The sequence below is a fragment of the Dreissena polymorpha genome, chromosome 11 (genome assembly GCF_020536995.1).
Source record: "Dreissena polymorpha isolate Duluth1 chromosome 11, UMN_Dpol_1.0, whole genome shotgun sequence".
NCBI lineage: Eukaryota > Metazoa > Mollusca > Bivalvia > Myida > Dreissenidae > Dreissena > Dreissena polymorpha.
In genome coordinates, this window is record NC_068365.1 from 56342371 (window position 1) to 56357945 (window position 15575).

The window sequence follows — 15575 nt, forward strand, 5'->3', positions numbered from 1 at the left end:
AAATGTTTGTTTGTAGGAATTTTATAAGTTTTTAAAGGTATTTAAATCATTTCACCACGGTCAGTTAACCTAAATGTAATCACACTTTTTCAGTTAACCTTATCACACTGTTGCATTTTACCTAATGACACCTTTTCAGTTAACCAAATTTCACTTTTCCATGACCAGCTTGCCTGCTTACCAGTACTAAGGGCATATCATATAACTTACATGATACTGTAACTGACAACTTACAACTGCCCTATTCAGAGGTAGGGGGAAAATGGTCATAGAAATACTTATAACTATACACATGTTATATGGCTGAGCTGGGATTTAAACTTATACTTCTTGATTCCCTGCCAGGTTCTCTATTCACAAAGCTAGCATTATTACATTATTATATTATTATGTATATTGTTATTATATTGATATGGATTACATATATTTAATGTCACAAAGAAAGTCAACCCTGGAAAAAATCTACCATAGAGGTTGGGTATATTTCTTGTATATGGAGCATTACACTTGACTGATATGGAAGTTAAGAAACTAGTCAGAAAAAAAAGACTTATTTAAAAGGAAAGAACATACAAAGACTTATTTACAAGCAACGCTCATAGAAAGGAAAACTGTCAATATTGGATATTCCACTACAAATTGTGTATTCAAGTAAATGGTAATACTAAACAGAATAATCCTCATACCGTTCTACGGAGTGTAAAATTATTACATTTTTGTAATTAATTAGGATTTCCGATGAAATTTATCATAAACTATACTTTTCAATCATAAAAACAACAACAATTCTACACTGCAAAATTCAAACAATTATATTTCTATTAGCCAAATTAAAATAGTGTTACCATCACCACCCAAAACTTTACAATATGGCCTATACAAGAATAATATAAAGTATAAATATATCAGCTTATATGTAATAATGTAATATAATAAACAGAGTTCAGTTAAGTTTTAAAGGAAAGCTTAAACTATACCCTGTTGCTCAAAATATTAATAGCCAAGCTAGTTGTTTATGAAACTGTGATTATAATCTTTAAAATGTTTGTTTATTTTATTTATAACAAGACTATTGCCAAGCAATATAGTCCCCTACCGGCTCCACCATTTTCAGAAATTCCACCATTGTCAGATTTTTTTTAAATTTTTTTATTTGTTGCAATAGCAACCAGAATTTTTGACGTAGGAACATAATGAAATGACGTACGTAATGTCCATATTGCCATCCATCCATGTTTCAAGTTTCATGAAACAATATTAAAAACTTTTAAAGTTATCGCAGGATCCAGAAAACCACCATTTTCAGCAGTATTTTTAGTCTATTTGTTGCCATAGCAACCAGAATTTTTTACGTAGGAACAAAATAAAATGACATGTTTAATGTCCATATTGCCATCTATCCATGTTTCAAGTTTCATGAAAAAATATTAAGAACTTTAAAAGTTATCGCAGGATCACGGACTGACAGACTGACAGACAGAGCGCAAACCATAAGTCCCCTCAGGTGAAACAGTAGGGGACAATAAACAGGTAGGCTAAAATAATGCTTTAATGTTTGACAAGATAGTTTCTTGTAAAATCAATTTTATTTACGTCAAAAGTTAACTTAATTGACAATTAAAAGTTTGAGCAAATGATTTGATGTCCTTAAATATGAAGAAAGATATAACTAATAATGATGACAATGATTCTTCATGCAACATTTTTCAAAACTACAGAGAGAAAACATCAGTCCTCTAAGTATTTCAATACAAATGATATTATTCTCATGCCCCTTAAAAAGAACAATTTGAAGTGTAACAAATGTCAGATCTGTTTGTACTCCACATACAAGTTGTTACAGTAAAAAGCTATACGAACCCTGTGCCATTGAATGCCCTGAAAGAGTGGTGATACAACATTTACGTGCTAGGAGGGAAGAAAATATCAGGAAAATAACTCAAACAGAAAAACGCTTTGCCTGGCTCTGAGTTATATTTTCAAGCTAAAAGTACCCTCCCACCTCCTTTAAAATAAAGAACACAAATAACCTAAATAAACCAAATAAACATTGTTTGAAAAACAACCATTTCCATCATGTTGAATTCAATTAAAGTCTAATATTAAAAACGAGAAGGCCAAAGGCTCAAAGCGCTCACCTGAGAAACAAAGGAACAAGAGTGTTCTGAACAGGTAGTAATATACACAGGGTATCATAATAAAATTGCTACAAAACCTGGAAACCTGTTGTGTTTTGTGGCATTTAGCAATGTGGAATTTAGATTGTTAACAATCATTTTCTTTAACTTTGCATAGCGACCTAGTTTTCAGTCTTAGAGACCCAGTTTTGCACTAAACTAAGATATAATTGGATTAAATGTTCTGACCAATTTTCATCAACATTGAGCAATAAGTATGACCTCTTACGCGTTCACAAGCTTTTTCTTTATTTTGACCGTGTGACTTAGATTATGATTTCATGGGACCGAGTTTATAACGCAGTCAAAACTTAATTGGGAGGAATTTTCTGACAAAATTCATGAAGATTGCACAATAAATGTGATCTCCGGTGTCAACAAGGTATTTTTAGATCTATATTAGGCAAACTGCCCTACCTACTGGTGGCCAAGTTTTTTGACATACCAGAACCATTTTGAACTGCACTGATATCATAAGTACAAATGTTATAAGAAATTTTAATGATTGGGCAAAACATGAGACTTTAAAAAGAATCTGACAATGCCACAAAATCAGCTTTTTAGTTCTCTATTATAAAAGTAATTTACCCTTATTTAAATAAGTGTACAATCCCAAAGTTTGCATGTACACACATACTTCCAGAACAACTCCTCCGTTCAAACTTATATTTTTTAATGACACTGATCTTGACCTTGATTCCACTGGCTACCAATGAAATCCAAAGCTAGGCCTGCATGAAAATTACCAGCACAAAAGTCATAACAATGTCCCCTTATTAACTAAATTTAACCATATCTTTAAAACTCAAAAATAATGGTATGCCAAAATTTCAAGAAAAGGCTATTCCAATGCAAAGAAAGTGAATGTTCTCTAAAGAGATTGTTAGTATAGCAATCTATAAACAATGTTTGGTAGATGCACAAATAAATGAGAGATTTGCTCTAAGTTAAAAGGATATAATTATGTCATAAGATAAAAAATTATCATATCTTCATTATTATATTTGTTTGTGTTATCCACAAAATGCAAACACAATTTCAACAATGTTAACATTATCATAACACAATGTTGAAAGTAATGTTTTCATTCATTATACACATAAAGGTAAAACCAAAGACTCCATTTAATGTTTTAACTATATTTTGTTTGGTACAATCACAGAATTCTTTCCTCTTCCATGAAACCATGCTAATGTAAAAGTTATGTTTCTACACCATAGATTATCAGGATGTTTTTGCTACCTGCACAGGAGATTTAACCTGTGGGTCACACACAGTTCTGTTATTTACCTAAGCATACTCAAGATGTCAAAGCAAATAAATCACCGCCCTGGGGACTAAATGAATGGAAGGTGAAACAAAATCTACACCAAGCAGCAACAGCCATGCCAATCATCTGCCAGACTAATGTCAAAACAGCACTACATTGCATGTAGGGTAAGCATCTTTTATCCATCTCATCTCCCTATGGTGAATCTATCTCATCAGTATTTCTGAGCTATGTCAAATGTTATCCACTAATTAATATAGAACATTTAAAAAGATTTTTGTAAAATTAAAGAACAATTTTCAAATTATTTTCACAAGGTACAAGACGTATGATTTTTTAAAATTCCATTTGCTTTTACACAAAAATATTTAACCAGATGAAGGACATGCAAAAGATCTGTTAGATTTGTTTGGTATCTAAAGATTTATTTTAGAGATCTACTTACAACTTAAGATAATTATCCATTAGTTATGAATGATCTACACACAGAAAACAATTCTTACGTACTGAACAAGGAAATATTGTAAAACAAGGGCTGTTTGTAAAACATGCATGCCACCCATATGGGCTGTCAGTTGTAGTGGCAACCAATGTGTGAATACGTTTTTTGGCACTGTGACCTTGACCTTTGACCTAGTGACCTAAAAAATCAATAGGGGTCATCTGCGAGTCATGATCAATGTACCTATGAAGTTTCATGATCCTAGGTGTAAGCTTTTTTGAGTTATCATCTGGAAACCATTTTACTGTGTCAAGTCACCGTGACCTTGACCTTTGACCTAGTGACCTGAAAGTCAATAGGGGTCATCTGCGAGTCATGATCAATGAACCTATGAAGTTTCATGATCCTAGGCGTAAGCGTTCTTGAGTTATCATCCGGAAACCATTTTTCTAAGTTTAGTCATGGTACAATGACCTTGACCTTTGACCTAGTGACCTGAATATCAATAGGGGTCATCTGCGAGTCATGATTAATGTACCTATGAAGTTTCATGATCCTAGGCATAAGCGTTCTTGAGTTATCATCCAGAAACCATTTTACTATTTCGGATCACCGTGACCTTGACCTTTGAGCTAGCAGTGTTTTTTCCATTCAAAATCGGGTCCGGTAACCGGAACTATTCCCAATGGGAAAAAGTATATATTTTTCCCAAATGGGAGTTAAAAATTCCCAATGGAAGGTTTCCAAAAAAAAAAAAAAAAAAAAAAAAACCTTTTTTTTTTTTTATATCTCAATATCTTGTTCATCTCCCATCCATATAAGTTCAACCTTAGTAAATGTAATACTGAACACACATGTATCCTCAATTTTGAGGCATTTTTTAGCAAAACAACAACAACACTAATATCCCAATTTTAGTCAAAACAATGCGAATTTTCCCAATCCAAAGGGACCCGGCCCCATTCCCAAAACGGTAAAAAAAAACACTGCCTAGTGACCTGAAAATCAATAGGGGTCATCTGCAAGTCATGATCAATGTACCTACTAAGTTTCATGATCCTAGGCCTAAGCGTTCTTGAGTTATCATCCGGAAACTATCTGGTGGACGGACGGAAATACGGACCGACATGTGCAAAACATTATACCCCCTCTTCTTCGAAGGGGGGCATAAAAAATGGTTTTTGTTAAAGCTTATGTAATAATTGTCCATAATTGCCATTGGCAAATTGGTTGAAAAGCACATGGGTAATAAGCCTGATAGTTATTGTGTATATGATTAGATTTTAATATTGCATAATATGCTTTAAAAGTTAAAAATAATTAAAGACCTTTCTTACTAGATTCAAGTTTTAAAGGCTTTATTTCCAACCTTTAGATACTGATGAGCAGCAAACAGCTTAAAACCTGAACAGACTGTGAGTTACTCAAAGGTTGTTCTGGTTTAATGCTGTTTGCACATAGCCATTTTTACTTTGGTTACGAGCAGGAAAGGGATAAACAGTAGTATCAATCCTTTAATTAGATAAGGTGAATGATAATGACCAAATTAAAACATTAATGTGACTTGCAACACTTGTAAAGCAGTCATATAGCACCTGAACATACAAATTCTTCAGGAAATGTGTATGACTAACATCACATACGCTACATCATGCTGCATGTATATGTTCATTAACTGTTATTTTGACATACCAACAAACAAGCTCATTAATATGATACTTCAGTTATTGCAGAGATTCAAAAATTGTAACAACCAAAGTGTCTTGTAATAAAATTACCTATGTGGAAGCACAACTATTCGTGTTGAGTAAAATTAGACAAATGAAGTCATGCCCATTAATAGCAGGAAGACAAATAATTATGAGCATGGGAAAAAAAAAAGTCATCCACTAAAATAATTTATGTTCATTTTAAAGTGTCCATACCTTAAGAATATCCTCCTGCTTGGTAAAATCATCGAAATCTTTTCCTCCGAGTTCCGGTCCAGTAAGCTGCCGATTTATGTCCGTAATTTGATCAGAGAGCCGTCTGGCGTCGACCTTAAACTGTGCCGCTGACCTTGGAGACCCGGCCCTTGTTATGTTGGACTGCACAACTGTTGTGGTTGTCCTGGTTACCTGCCCATGACCTTGAGGGTCGCCTGCTGCCATGGTGACTGGTGGGTACTGTATCATGGCAACCTGCAAGAAAAATTAAACTAATATTTATATTTGTCTAGGATTTCTAAATTTATACTGTGTTCATATGCAGATACATGTATGATTATTATTTAATAAAAAGTGTACAATTGTGGATTAATCATATGGAAGGAAAACGTTTGTCCAGGGAAGGAAAACCTTTGTCCAGGGAGACAAAACATTTGTCCAGGGAGGGAAAACATATTTGTCCAGGGAGGGAAAATGTTTGTCCGTTGACTGTAAAGCACTAGTCCAGGGATGTAAAAGCATTTGTTCAGGGTGGGAAAAGGGTTTGTCCACTACTGCCAAAGCGTTAGTCTTCATTGCAAGAAAGGAGCCTAAGACGTTGCATATCTTACATGGTTGCTGATGTCCTGCCATTGCCTCTGCAGGCGTTCTATCTCTGGCTCGGCTATGGCTGCTGCACCTTGCTCACGGAGTTGTTGCCCCTGCTTGTGCAGGGCTTCAAGGTCGCGCTGACGTCGTCTTAACTCGTCTTCAAATGCCTGCAGAGGGAATTAATGAATGAATCATTTTGAAAAAATTATATTTTTTGAAAGAAATGGAATCTTCCACATGAATATGATATTTTTAACTTTTTTAAATCTTGAGATTTATTTTATGAAATAGATCAGTTGCAATTTGATGGACATTTTTTCTCTGAGAAATTTATTTGAATGGCAAGATCACATTAAATGCACACATTGTTAGACAAGCAGGAAGACATGCAATTAAACACCATGAAGATTTTTAGTAATTTATAAGTGTGTATTTTTTTATCATAATCATTATGGTTGTGTACAACCTTTGCAATGAGTTAATACTAAGCATCAATAAAAAACATCAACTATAAAATATTTTAATGATAAATTCAAATAAAAACAAGAGCTGTCAGAGGACAGCGCGCTCGACTATTCGAGTGCTTGACAGTATAATGTAAGCCATCATGGGGAAATGTTTCATTTTCAATAATTTATTAGACGATCTTTCAAAAATAAAAAAAGGAAAAAAAAAATTCTTGGGGGGGGGGGGGGGGGGGGGGAGAGAGTTTCTGGGTAGGGGCGTGGGGTATTGTTTGGTCGGAATCCATTGTGGTATTCAGGTAAGTGTTGTTTTGTCAAAGTAATAATAAAATGTGATCATAAATAAAGAAGTTATGGCAATTTAAGCAAAATGTTAAATTATCTAAGTGTAAAAGGGGCCATAATAATGTCAAAATGCTTGATACAGTGGTCTGCTCTTGTTTATAGGTTGGGGTCATGTTGGTAAACAAGTATGCAAAATATAAAAGCAATATGTCAAAGGATATAGGAAAAATTTGGGGTAGTACGCAAACTTTAACAAAGATTTATCAATAATATGCATACATGTGTGTATTCTAAGTATAAAAGGGGCAATAATTATGACAAAATGCTTGATAGAGTTGTCTGCTCTTGTTTATAGGTTGGAGTAATGTTGGTTAACAAGTATGCAAAATATGAAAGCAATATGTCAAGGGACAAAGAAAATAGTTGGGGTAGTACGCAAACTTTAACATTTGCTGCATATTCTAAGTGGAAAAGGGGCCATAATTATGACAAAATGCTTGATAGAGTTGTCTACTCTTGTTTATAGGTTGGGGTCATGTTGGTAAAAAAAGTATGCAAAATATGAAAGCAATATGTCAAGGGACAATGAAAATAATTGGGGTAGTACGAAAACTTTAACATTTGCACACTAACGCAGACGCTAACGCTAACGCAGACGGTCACGCGGACGCCGGGGTGAGTAGGATAGCTCCACTATATATATTTCATATATAATAGTCGAGCCAAAATTCATAGTCTTAAGAATATTCTACCTGTTGTTGTTGTTACAAAAACTTGTCAATATATTTTTTTCCACAAATGCACCTGTTGTTGTAAATATTAATGTCTCAAGTACAACTGCAACATGGTGACAGGATCTTGGAGCAATGAGAAACACATGATTGATGGCATAGTAATAGAGTTTCCTTGCACAATATTATATTATGCAGATGTCTGTCTATTGAACATATCCAATTTATGTGCATGCTAATTTATTATAACATGTTTTATCCAGATAAACTACACCAAAATTGGCAATTCCTGCAAGAACATACTGTCAGCATCATTATTATGTATCAAAACAGCTCACATCAACAACTACGTTTAAGATGAATTCACTAGAACATGTGCTACCATAGTCCATTATGATTGGATTTTATGAGCTACCACCATAGTCAATTATTACTGACTTCCATGAGATGTAACTTGACCAATAACTGATATAGTAATATATTGCTTCCAGCAGACATTACTTGGCTATGAACTACCTTAGTCAATTATTACTAAAATTAACACAGACAGAAAACATGGAACTGACATTTCAAATTGTCAACCATTGTACTGCTTTTTAATTGTTCAAGTTCTAGTAATTCATTTAATTCATTTTTTACCTAAATGATTACACAACAGACCTGCAACAGTTGGAGGCAAAAAAAGCCACTTCAAATCGGCATGCCTTTCTAAGAAAAGAATCACTTAAATAACAATAAATAAATCAAACAATACAAAATAGTTCTCTCTGATAAAGAGTACCAGCTGTCATTCCAAAAACTCCCAGAAAGTCTGTCTGCCAGACTCCGAACAACAATCAATCAAAGCCTAATCAGACAATAGTAAAGATATATGTTACCATGTTAAAACTTCGGAATATTTGTTTTATTACTTAATGAACAACAGACCTTGTTTTTATGAAAACAGGCTTAGTGGTTGAATTCCTGACAGTGGGCTTCATTTTTTTAACGGAGGCATACCTTCATTGGAGATGGATGGTGTACAGGTAGAAATTAAAATGAAACTTGCAGATGCCCAAAGGTTGAAAAGTTACCAAGCTTGATTTTGAAGTTCCTTGACTGTCACTGATTTAAGTTAAACACATTCATTTTTCTTAAATTCCTCTGATTTCAAATGAACACACTAGTATTATTTATTCTGGTGTTGAAATAGTGAATAGGTAGGTAAGTGAATTAGTGGAGATAACTGAGGACATCGTCCTAATTAATTAATTTTCTTTGTTATTCATTTTTTTCACAATTCTTTTGTTTATAGAAGTTCAAATTTGAATGTGAGCTCCAAAAGGAGACAAAGTCTTGTTACATCGAAAATAGTTTGAGAGTTCACTTAATGAATTTTTAGACAATGAAAATAAAAATTTAATGATAATTTTAAACAAATTTAATTAGTTGTCCAAAGTACAAAAGAAAAAGCCCAAAAAGAGAAAGTTCAGAAAGTTTGAAATTTCATTTAACGGATTTTCAAAATACGCCAAAAAAATGTTAATGCTTATATTTTAAGCACATTAAATCAGTTGTCCTAGCTGTCCACAGTACAAAAGAAAAAGTCCAAAAGGAGAGAGTTCGAACTTATATTCATAAAGAAGCAATACGAAAAACAAACCAAAAGCAAGTAATAGTAACAGTTCGAAAGGAACAAAAAAATAAACAGTCTGATTCAGGTAAAATACAAAAGAATGGTCACAAGCAGTTAGTTAATAGGCAGACACGTACATTGGATTTATCAAAATTGTCAGAAACTGACATTAAGAACTTAAGAGTGTTGGTATTCACAATGAACCACAGAATGCAGACAACGATGATATGTAATCAGTTTTAGGTAATTCTCTACGAAATTTGCCAAGAATGACAATTTAAGTTGAGGTTGATCAGATCTTTGATATTAAAGATGCAACAATTAAACAAAGAAGTACAGTCAATCTTGTATTTAGAGACCACTAAAGGGAGTAACCAAAAGTGGTCTCTTAATGATATTTAAATAAAAAAAGGCCATTTGTGATGAATGTGGACCTTTGATTTTAAATCCAGATATCGGATTATCTCCTTTTGACACAGTGATTTCTGCTTTTGTAATCAAATTAATCTAAATATAAATTAAATGAATAAAACAATTTTTTACTTAAGATAAGTTGTATTTGTTCTCTCTCTTATTCTAAATACAACGTAAATGGTTTGCACGGAAAATGGGTTTTTCCGACTCCAAACTCATTCGCGATTAAATGTATGTGCACTTTTACTCTTCGACACTTCCAATACCCGAATTTTCTCATTTAACGTTAATACTTTCCGTTTTGACATTGTAATTTCTGCATTTTAGCTTCTATATATCTGACTCGATTATGGTACATAGGGAAATAAATAAAACACCTTGATTTAAAACTAAATAAACACGCCTGATTGGAAAATTTGCTAACACAAACTAATTAGCATAATAACAATTACATTTTTTTATTAACAGATTTCGCTACATGTTACCGATTAATTTTTTACACCTCTCGAGAACACTGTGAAAATATTTGTAGCGTAGGCGCATTGTTTCTGCAATTAAATCGGCGATCAAATTTGTCACGTAACGTCCCAGATAGTAAACTCTTTAACCCGTAGACTGTTGGCAATACCTCACTGTATTATTTGACACCAAAAATTGATACGCAGTCAGCATTAACACCGGTCAGAACCGGTCATCGAGACAAAGGAAATGGCTGGTGTGAAAGTAAAACAAAGATGAGATCGTTCATGTTATCGGCTTAGATAAACAATCAACACTGATTTGTTCCTGAACGGTCAACAGATTTACCACTTTTACCTTAAAGCAGTCGCTTAATTCAAGACTCGGGCATCAAAATACACTAAAATCGGCGGTCGCTGGTCGCGTAAGACAAAAGTCGCTTAATACAATATGAAAATAAAGTTGAAACGCTCGGGCGGGATTTAAAGTGGTCGCATAAGACAAAAGTCGCTTAATTCAAGTGGTCACAAGCACAAGATTGACTGTACACTGCTTTGAACACATTTTGCATACATGTTTTTGAAATGTAACAAATGCATGCCTGTCGTCCTTCAGTGTTTGGTTAATAATACTTATGGTTGAAAATAAAAATAAATATGATGAAATATAAGCTTCACAGACTGTTAAGTTAGAAGTTTTAATTGTTATAATTAATTTTAGTTCAGTTTTAACTTATTCACTGCACCTTGCACTATATATGAAGCTGTTTCAGTGAACCAGAATATATTTGGCATAATGATAAGAATGGTTCGTTTATATCTCCTCAAATTGTCATCAAGTAAAGACCTCGTGGATTTTATACAGAATCTCAGTCACATTTACCAGCTATATCGTCACTGTTGTCATCATTATACTTAGAAATATGACTGTTGATTTGAGAGAAGGCATACTTGTACTTCTTGGCAGCGTGATGTTGTTGTTGATTTTCGTAGTTATGTTGTATATATGTCAAGTGAAACATTGCAGTTAATGTACTGGCATCATATGGGCAACACAATGAACTCTTATTCCCCTGGGCAATATTGAATGTTTTGATTAAGAATATGAGCATGATCAGAATCATTTTATAAAAGATGGCGTCAAGTCTTCAAAAATAAACTTGCTAGATAAAGGCCAAACAGCATCCAGCTGAAGAGACTCACCCAGACCCGAAACGCCTGGAGGACTAACCCAGACCCCAAAAGACGCAAGGAGGAAGCTGGTCCTTGGCCTATTTCCCACATGAGACCACATGCAAAGATGAGGTGAGATAATTACTGCATTAACTTTTATATAGTACAGATAATCCTGTATATATCTTTCTCCAGCACGGTAGTGTTTCACAATGCATGCCAAGTTCATTACATGCCCAAAAGGCCATAAAGATGCACCCTGTATGGGATGATAGATGTGTGGACAGAAAGATGTGAAACCATTTTTAAGCTGATCTATTGTGTTTGGTGTAGTGTTTTGTTCTTTCTATGATGGTTCCTTTTATGTGCGCTCATTTTTCTTAATTTACTTGACATAGTTGATGCCCTTTACCTATAGATACCTGCTTGGGCGAGCATAGCCGTCAGAATGTGGAACACATACTTGTTAAAGTAACCCTAATGTATCCAAAGTATCTGACTACAATAGCCATAGACATTATAATATTACCAATCATTACCTACAAGTTATCTGGCTAATAACACACCATACATTGACAGTCTATTGAATCTTCAAACACGATGTGTCAGTTATGTCCCCTCATTCCACTTTAATCTCAAAACCCCACATAGGTAAAAAAAAGTCAACCTTGATCTGAAAGTCATGCAGCTAGACTCACACACACTAAATCGGGTAAATATCTGAAAGTCTGAAAGTGTTTTGCAAATTTTTTTTAGCAACTTCATCCAAAATCAATGGACCAAAGCAAAACTAGAACTTGATCTGTAGATCATGTTGGTAGACTCACGCACCAAAAAATATGGTCAGTATCTTAAAGCGTTTCAGGGAAAAGAACATTCGGAAAAGTTGTTTGTTTTTTTTAAGAACATTCCTAAGTCCAATGCCCATAACTTCGCAAAAAAATCAAGGGAATGGAACAAAACTGGAACATGATCGGTAACTCATGCAGGTAGACGCACATAACAAGAATTAGGTAAATATCTCAAAGCATGCAGCATTAAGGAAAAAAACTCAACAGAATGCCAGACAGACAGACAGACAGACTGCTATACGCCACCTTATTCAGGGCCTAAAATCTATTTCTATTACGTCCAAGTACTTATTCAGTATTCAGTAGCCAGTGCCTTTACCATTTAGTGATACTAGTACCAGTACTTGGCACTTATGTCCGTGATGTTTTATGGACCAATCTTAATTGACACTTAAATTGCCCACATGGATTCAATTTATGGATACATTAGTGTGAAAACATGTTCTCTGTCAATTCTTATAAAAAAAATAAGCAAATTTGTGAATCAATTTATCTGATATAATAAACAGCACAAATAAAATGATACAAGCTTAAAAATTGCATGTTGACATTTTAACAAGGTTTAGAGCAACTGTTATGATGAAGCTGAGAATCGGAGAGAAATGCTACATTTATTTATATTCTATTGATCTTTTTAAACTCTATATGTGTCTTATTTGTAGGCAATGTCAATTAAAATACTGTCTACTAAAATGTAAACAGCAGTTTAAAAGAATGAAAGAAAAAAAGAAATTCAAACAATTTATACACAGGCAATATACTAATTACTTAAAGTATCTTTCGCTTCTGCCTGTTTTTTATAAATCAGTGTGTAAATGTGACCTGCATTTGATTTCAATTGTTAATCCGCTGTTATAATTAAATAAGAACAGTGCCCGATGTGCATACATCACAAATTATGTTGTATGCCTGTTCAGTGTCCCTATTAGTTGTTTATAAGAAACTGGACATTTGAATAGAAACGAAATGCACATTTAAACATTTCTGGATAGGATAAGCCCTAATACACATCTGTTCCTGGTCATTTCCAAAATAACAAATTGGAAACAGTTAATTCTTTTTTATTGGAAAAAAACATCAGGTTTGTGAATTATTACAAAAGACAAAGGGGCTTCATTTCGATACTTACATTTCTCAGTACCAATATTCCAAAGCCCAATATGGCCGCCAAAAGGCAGAGGAACACCAGGCTCAACAGCAAGGTCAAGGCTGACACAAGCGAAATAATCTCATCTGTGGCACCCATTATAACACTCACAAGGGCCACAACTCAAGAAAACTTCAATTTTCACATACTGATGGGGCTATTGTTCAGTCTTCGTTATGATCATTGAGGGGTAATAGGCCCATATAAAAATGGATACACTTGATTGGAATAAATGCCATTGTTCACTTATGAATATGAGTTATCCAGAACATATCTTGTCATATGTATGATACTTAAAAACAACGGAAACCTAACTGAACACAAATTACGCTACTGTTTTCAAAACGGTGCTTTTGCCCTTATGGGTTCACAGTCACATTCTAGAAACATTCTATGCAAAATAAATATAGTCTTCATTTCACTTTATTTCCAGTTAAATATATCGATTTCATCACTTATTTCATCCCCCAAAAAATATATATATATTCATATGTTTTATGTGATGTATTGTTCAACTCCATTTTGAGGATTTTACTTTAAAACATCTATCCATATTTTCTTGTACATAATCTTTATGTTAAAACAATATGAATAATTTCTTCACTAAAATGTTATAAGCATGACTGAGCATGAAAATATTTTACACATAATACAAAAACTATTAACTGTTACAATTAAACTATAAAATCTAAAGGTGCACATCACACCTTCAATAATCATGATTCACTTAAAACTGCAACATAAATGCCTCCTGCATTTTCCTTTCACCTTTCGAATTGATTACAAATTTTCTTAAACTATTTACACAACTTCAATTCCGTACAATTAACAGCCAATTTCTCAGCATATAGGTCTGTCATTAATTCAATTATCCAAACCAGACAAATCTCTGGAGAGTTCGGAAATTCCACGGTTCCATGTTGCTAAGCAGGTTGGCGCTCTCAAATTATTTTTTCAAATGGTTTATCAATCTATGCTCCAGAAAAAGAAAGTTCTGAATATATTTGCTACAATTGCAAACTTTTTATCAATTAGTCGAAATTCTTCCTAAAAGTATCTCTGTGAATGTCATCGCCCAATATCTCCCGAAACATAATATCAACATCAGTCCATCTGCTTTTTGCTTTCCTTTTTTAATGTTTGTCTTTGGCAGAACTTCTATGAAAATAAAAGTCTTAATTCGCAAAAAACATACACCTCTTTCAAAAATCACATTTCACCTTAGAAGTGAAAGTTTTTTTATACATTTTTTTAAAAATAACAATCAAATACAAAAGATTCCATACTTTATGTAGTTGAACAGAACATAAAATATCATACCTGCTCTTGTCATTACTAATTGATTAGCTGTAATTGACAAGGTCAATGTTTTACCAAACTATGAGGTCTGTTAGAATGCTCAGTAGTTGATTACAAGTTAAACAGGACAAGTGTTTCCCAGAGGTTAGAAGCTATCCAAATATTCACTGTTAAAACAATTTAATTCATAGTGAAATGATAACACTGAAACAGATACTATATATATGTACTTATTTGCCGCTTTCTAACTATCTGTATATAATCAATTTATATCATGCACACTACAATCATCCTACGGTCTCATTTGTTCTGTAAGTTTTAGCGAAAATAATTATTTTACCATATTACAGAATGCAAGTATTTAAGTAAAATTGCTCTTCATCGCTAGGTTCATCTCACCAATTCCTTTCAGGATAACAAGTGACCAATTCCAACGAAAATAAAAATTTCAATCCTCCATGATATTTTATTATCTTCTAGATCGCACTCAAGGCATCATACCACTATTTTACCACCGACACATGACCACTTCCATGGTATTTTACATAACTCACAGATGCACACAACTCTCTGCATATAGATGACACACTTATTAAATAAATGCTGGCTTCATTTTCAAACCTGAGATTGCAGACAACAGATTCTTTGCTAAAAGCACATCCAAACACCCAATTGACCTCTACCAAAGGTAGGGTGTAGTATTCTCTGACCTCTCAGAAAGGTAAGGTGGAGT

General features: G+C 33.7%; 1 protein-coding gene across 1 annotated transcript in view; it reads right to left on the reverse strand.

Moving 5' to 3' along the window:
* The window catches only part of LOC127850936 (dystrophin-like), a 245613-nt gene that overhangs the window by 145930 nt on the left and 84108 nt on the right, over window positions 1–15575 (reverse strand). The window contains exons 33-35 of the mRNA XM_052384337.1: window positions 6426–6572; window positions 5815–6069; window positions 1861–1878 (exon numbers count right to left, since the gene is read on the reverse strand). Coding sequence (XP_052240297.1) covers window positions 1861–1878; window positions 5815–6069; window positions 6426–6572 — 420 coding nt within the window. The remainder of the gene's footprint in view (window positions 1–1860; window positions 1879–5814; window positions 6070–6425; window positions 6573–15575) is intronic.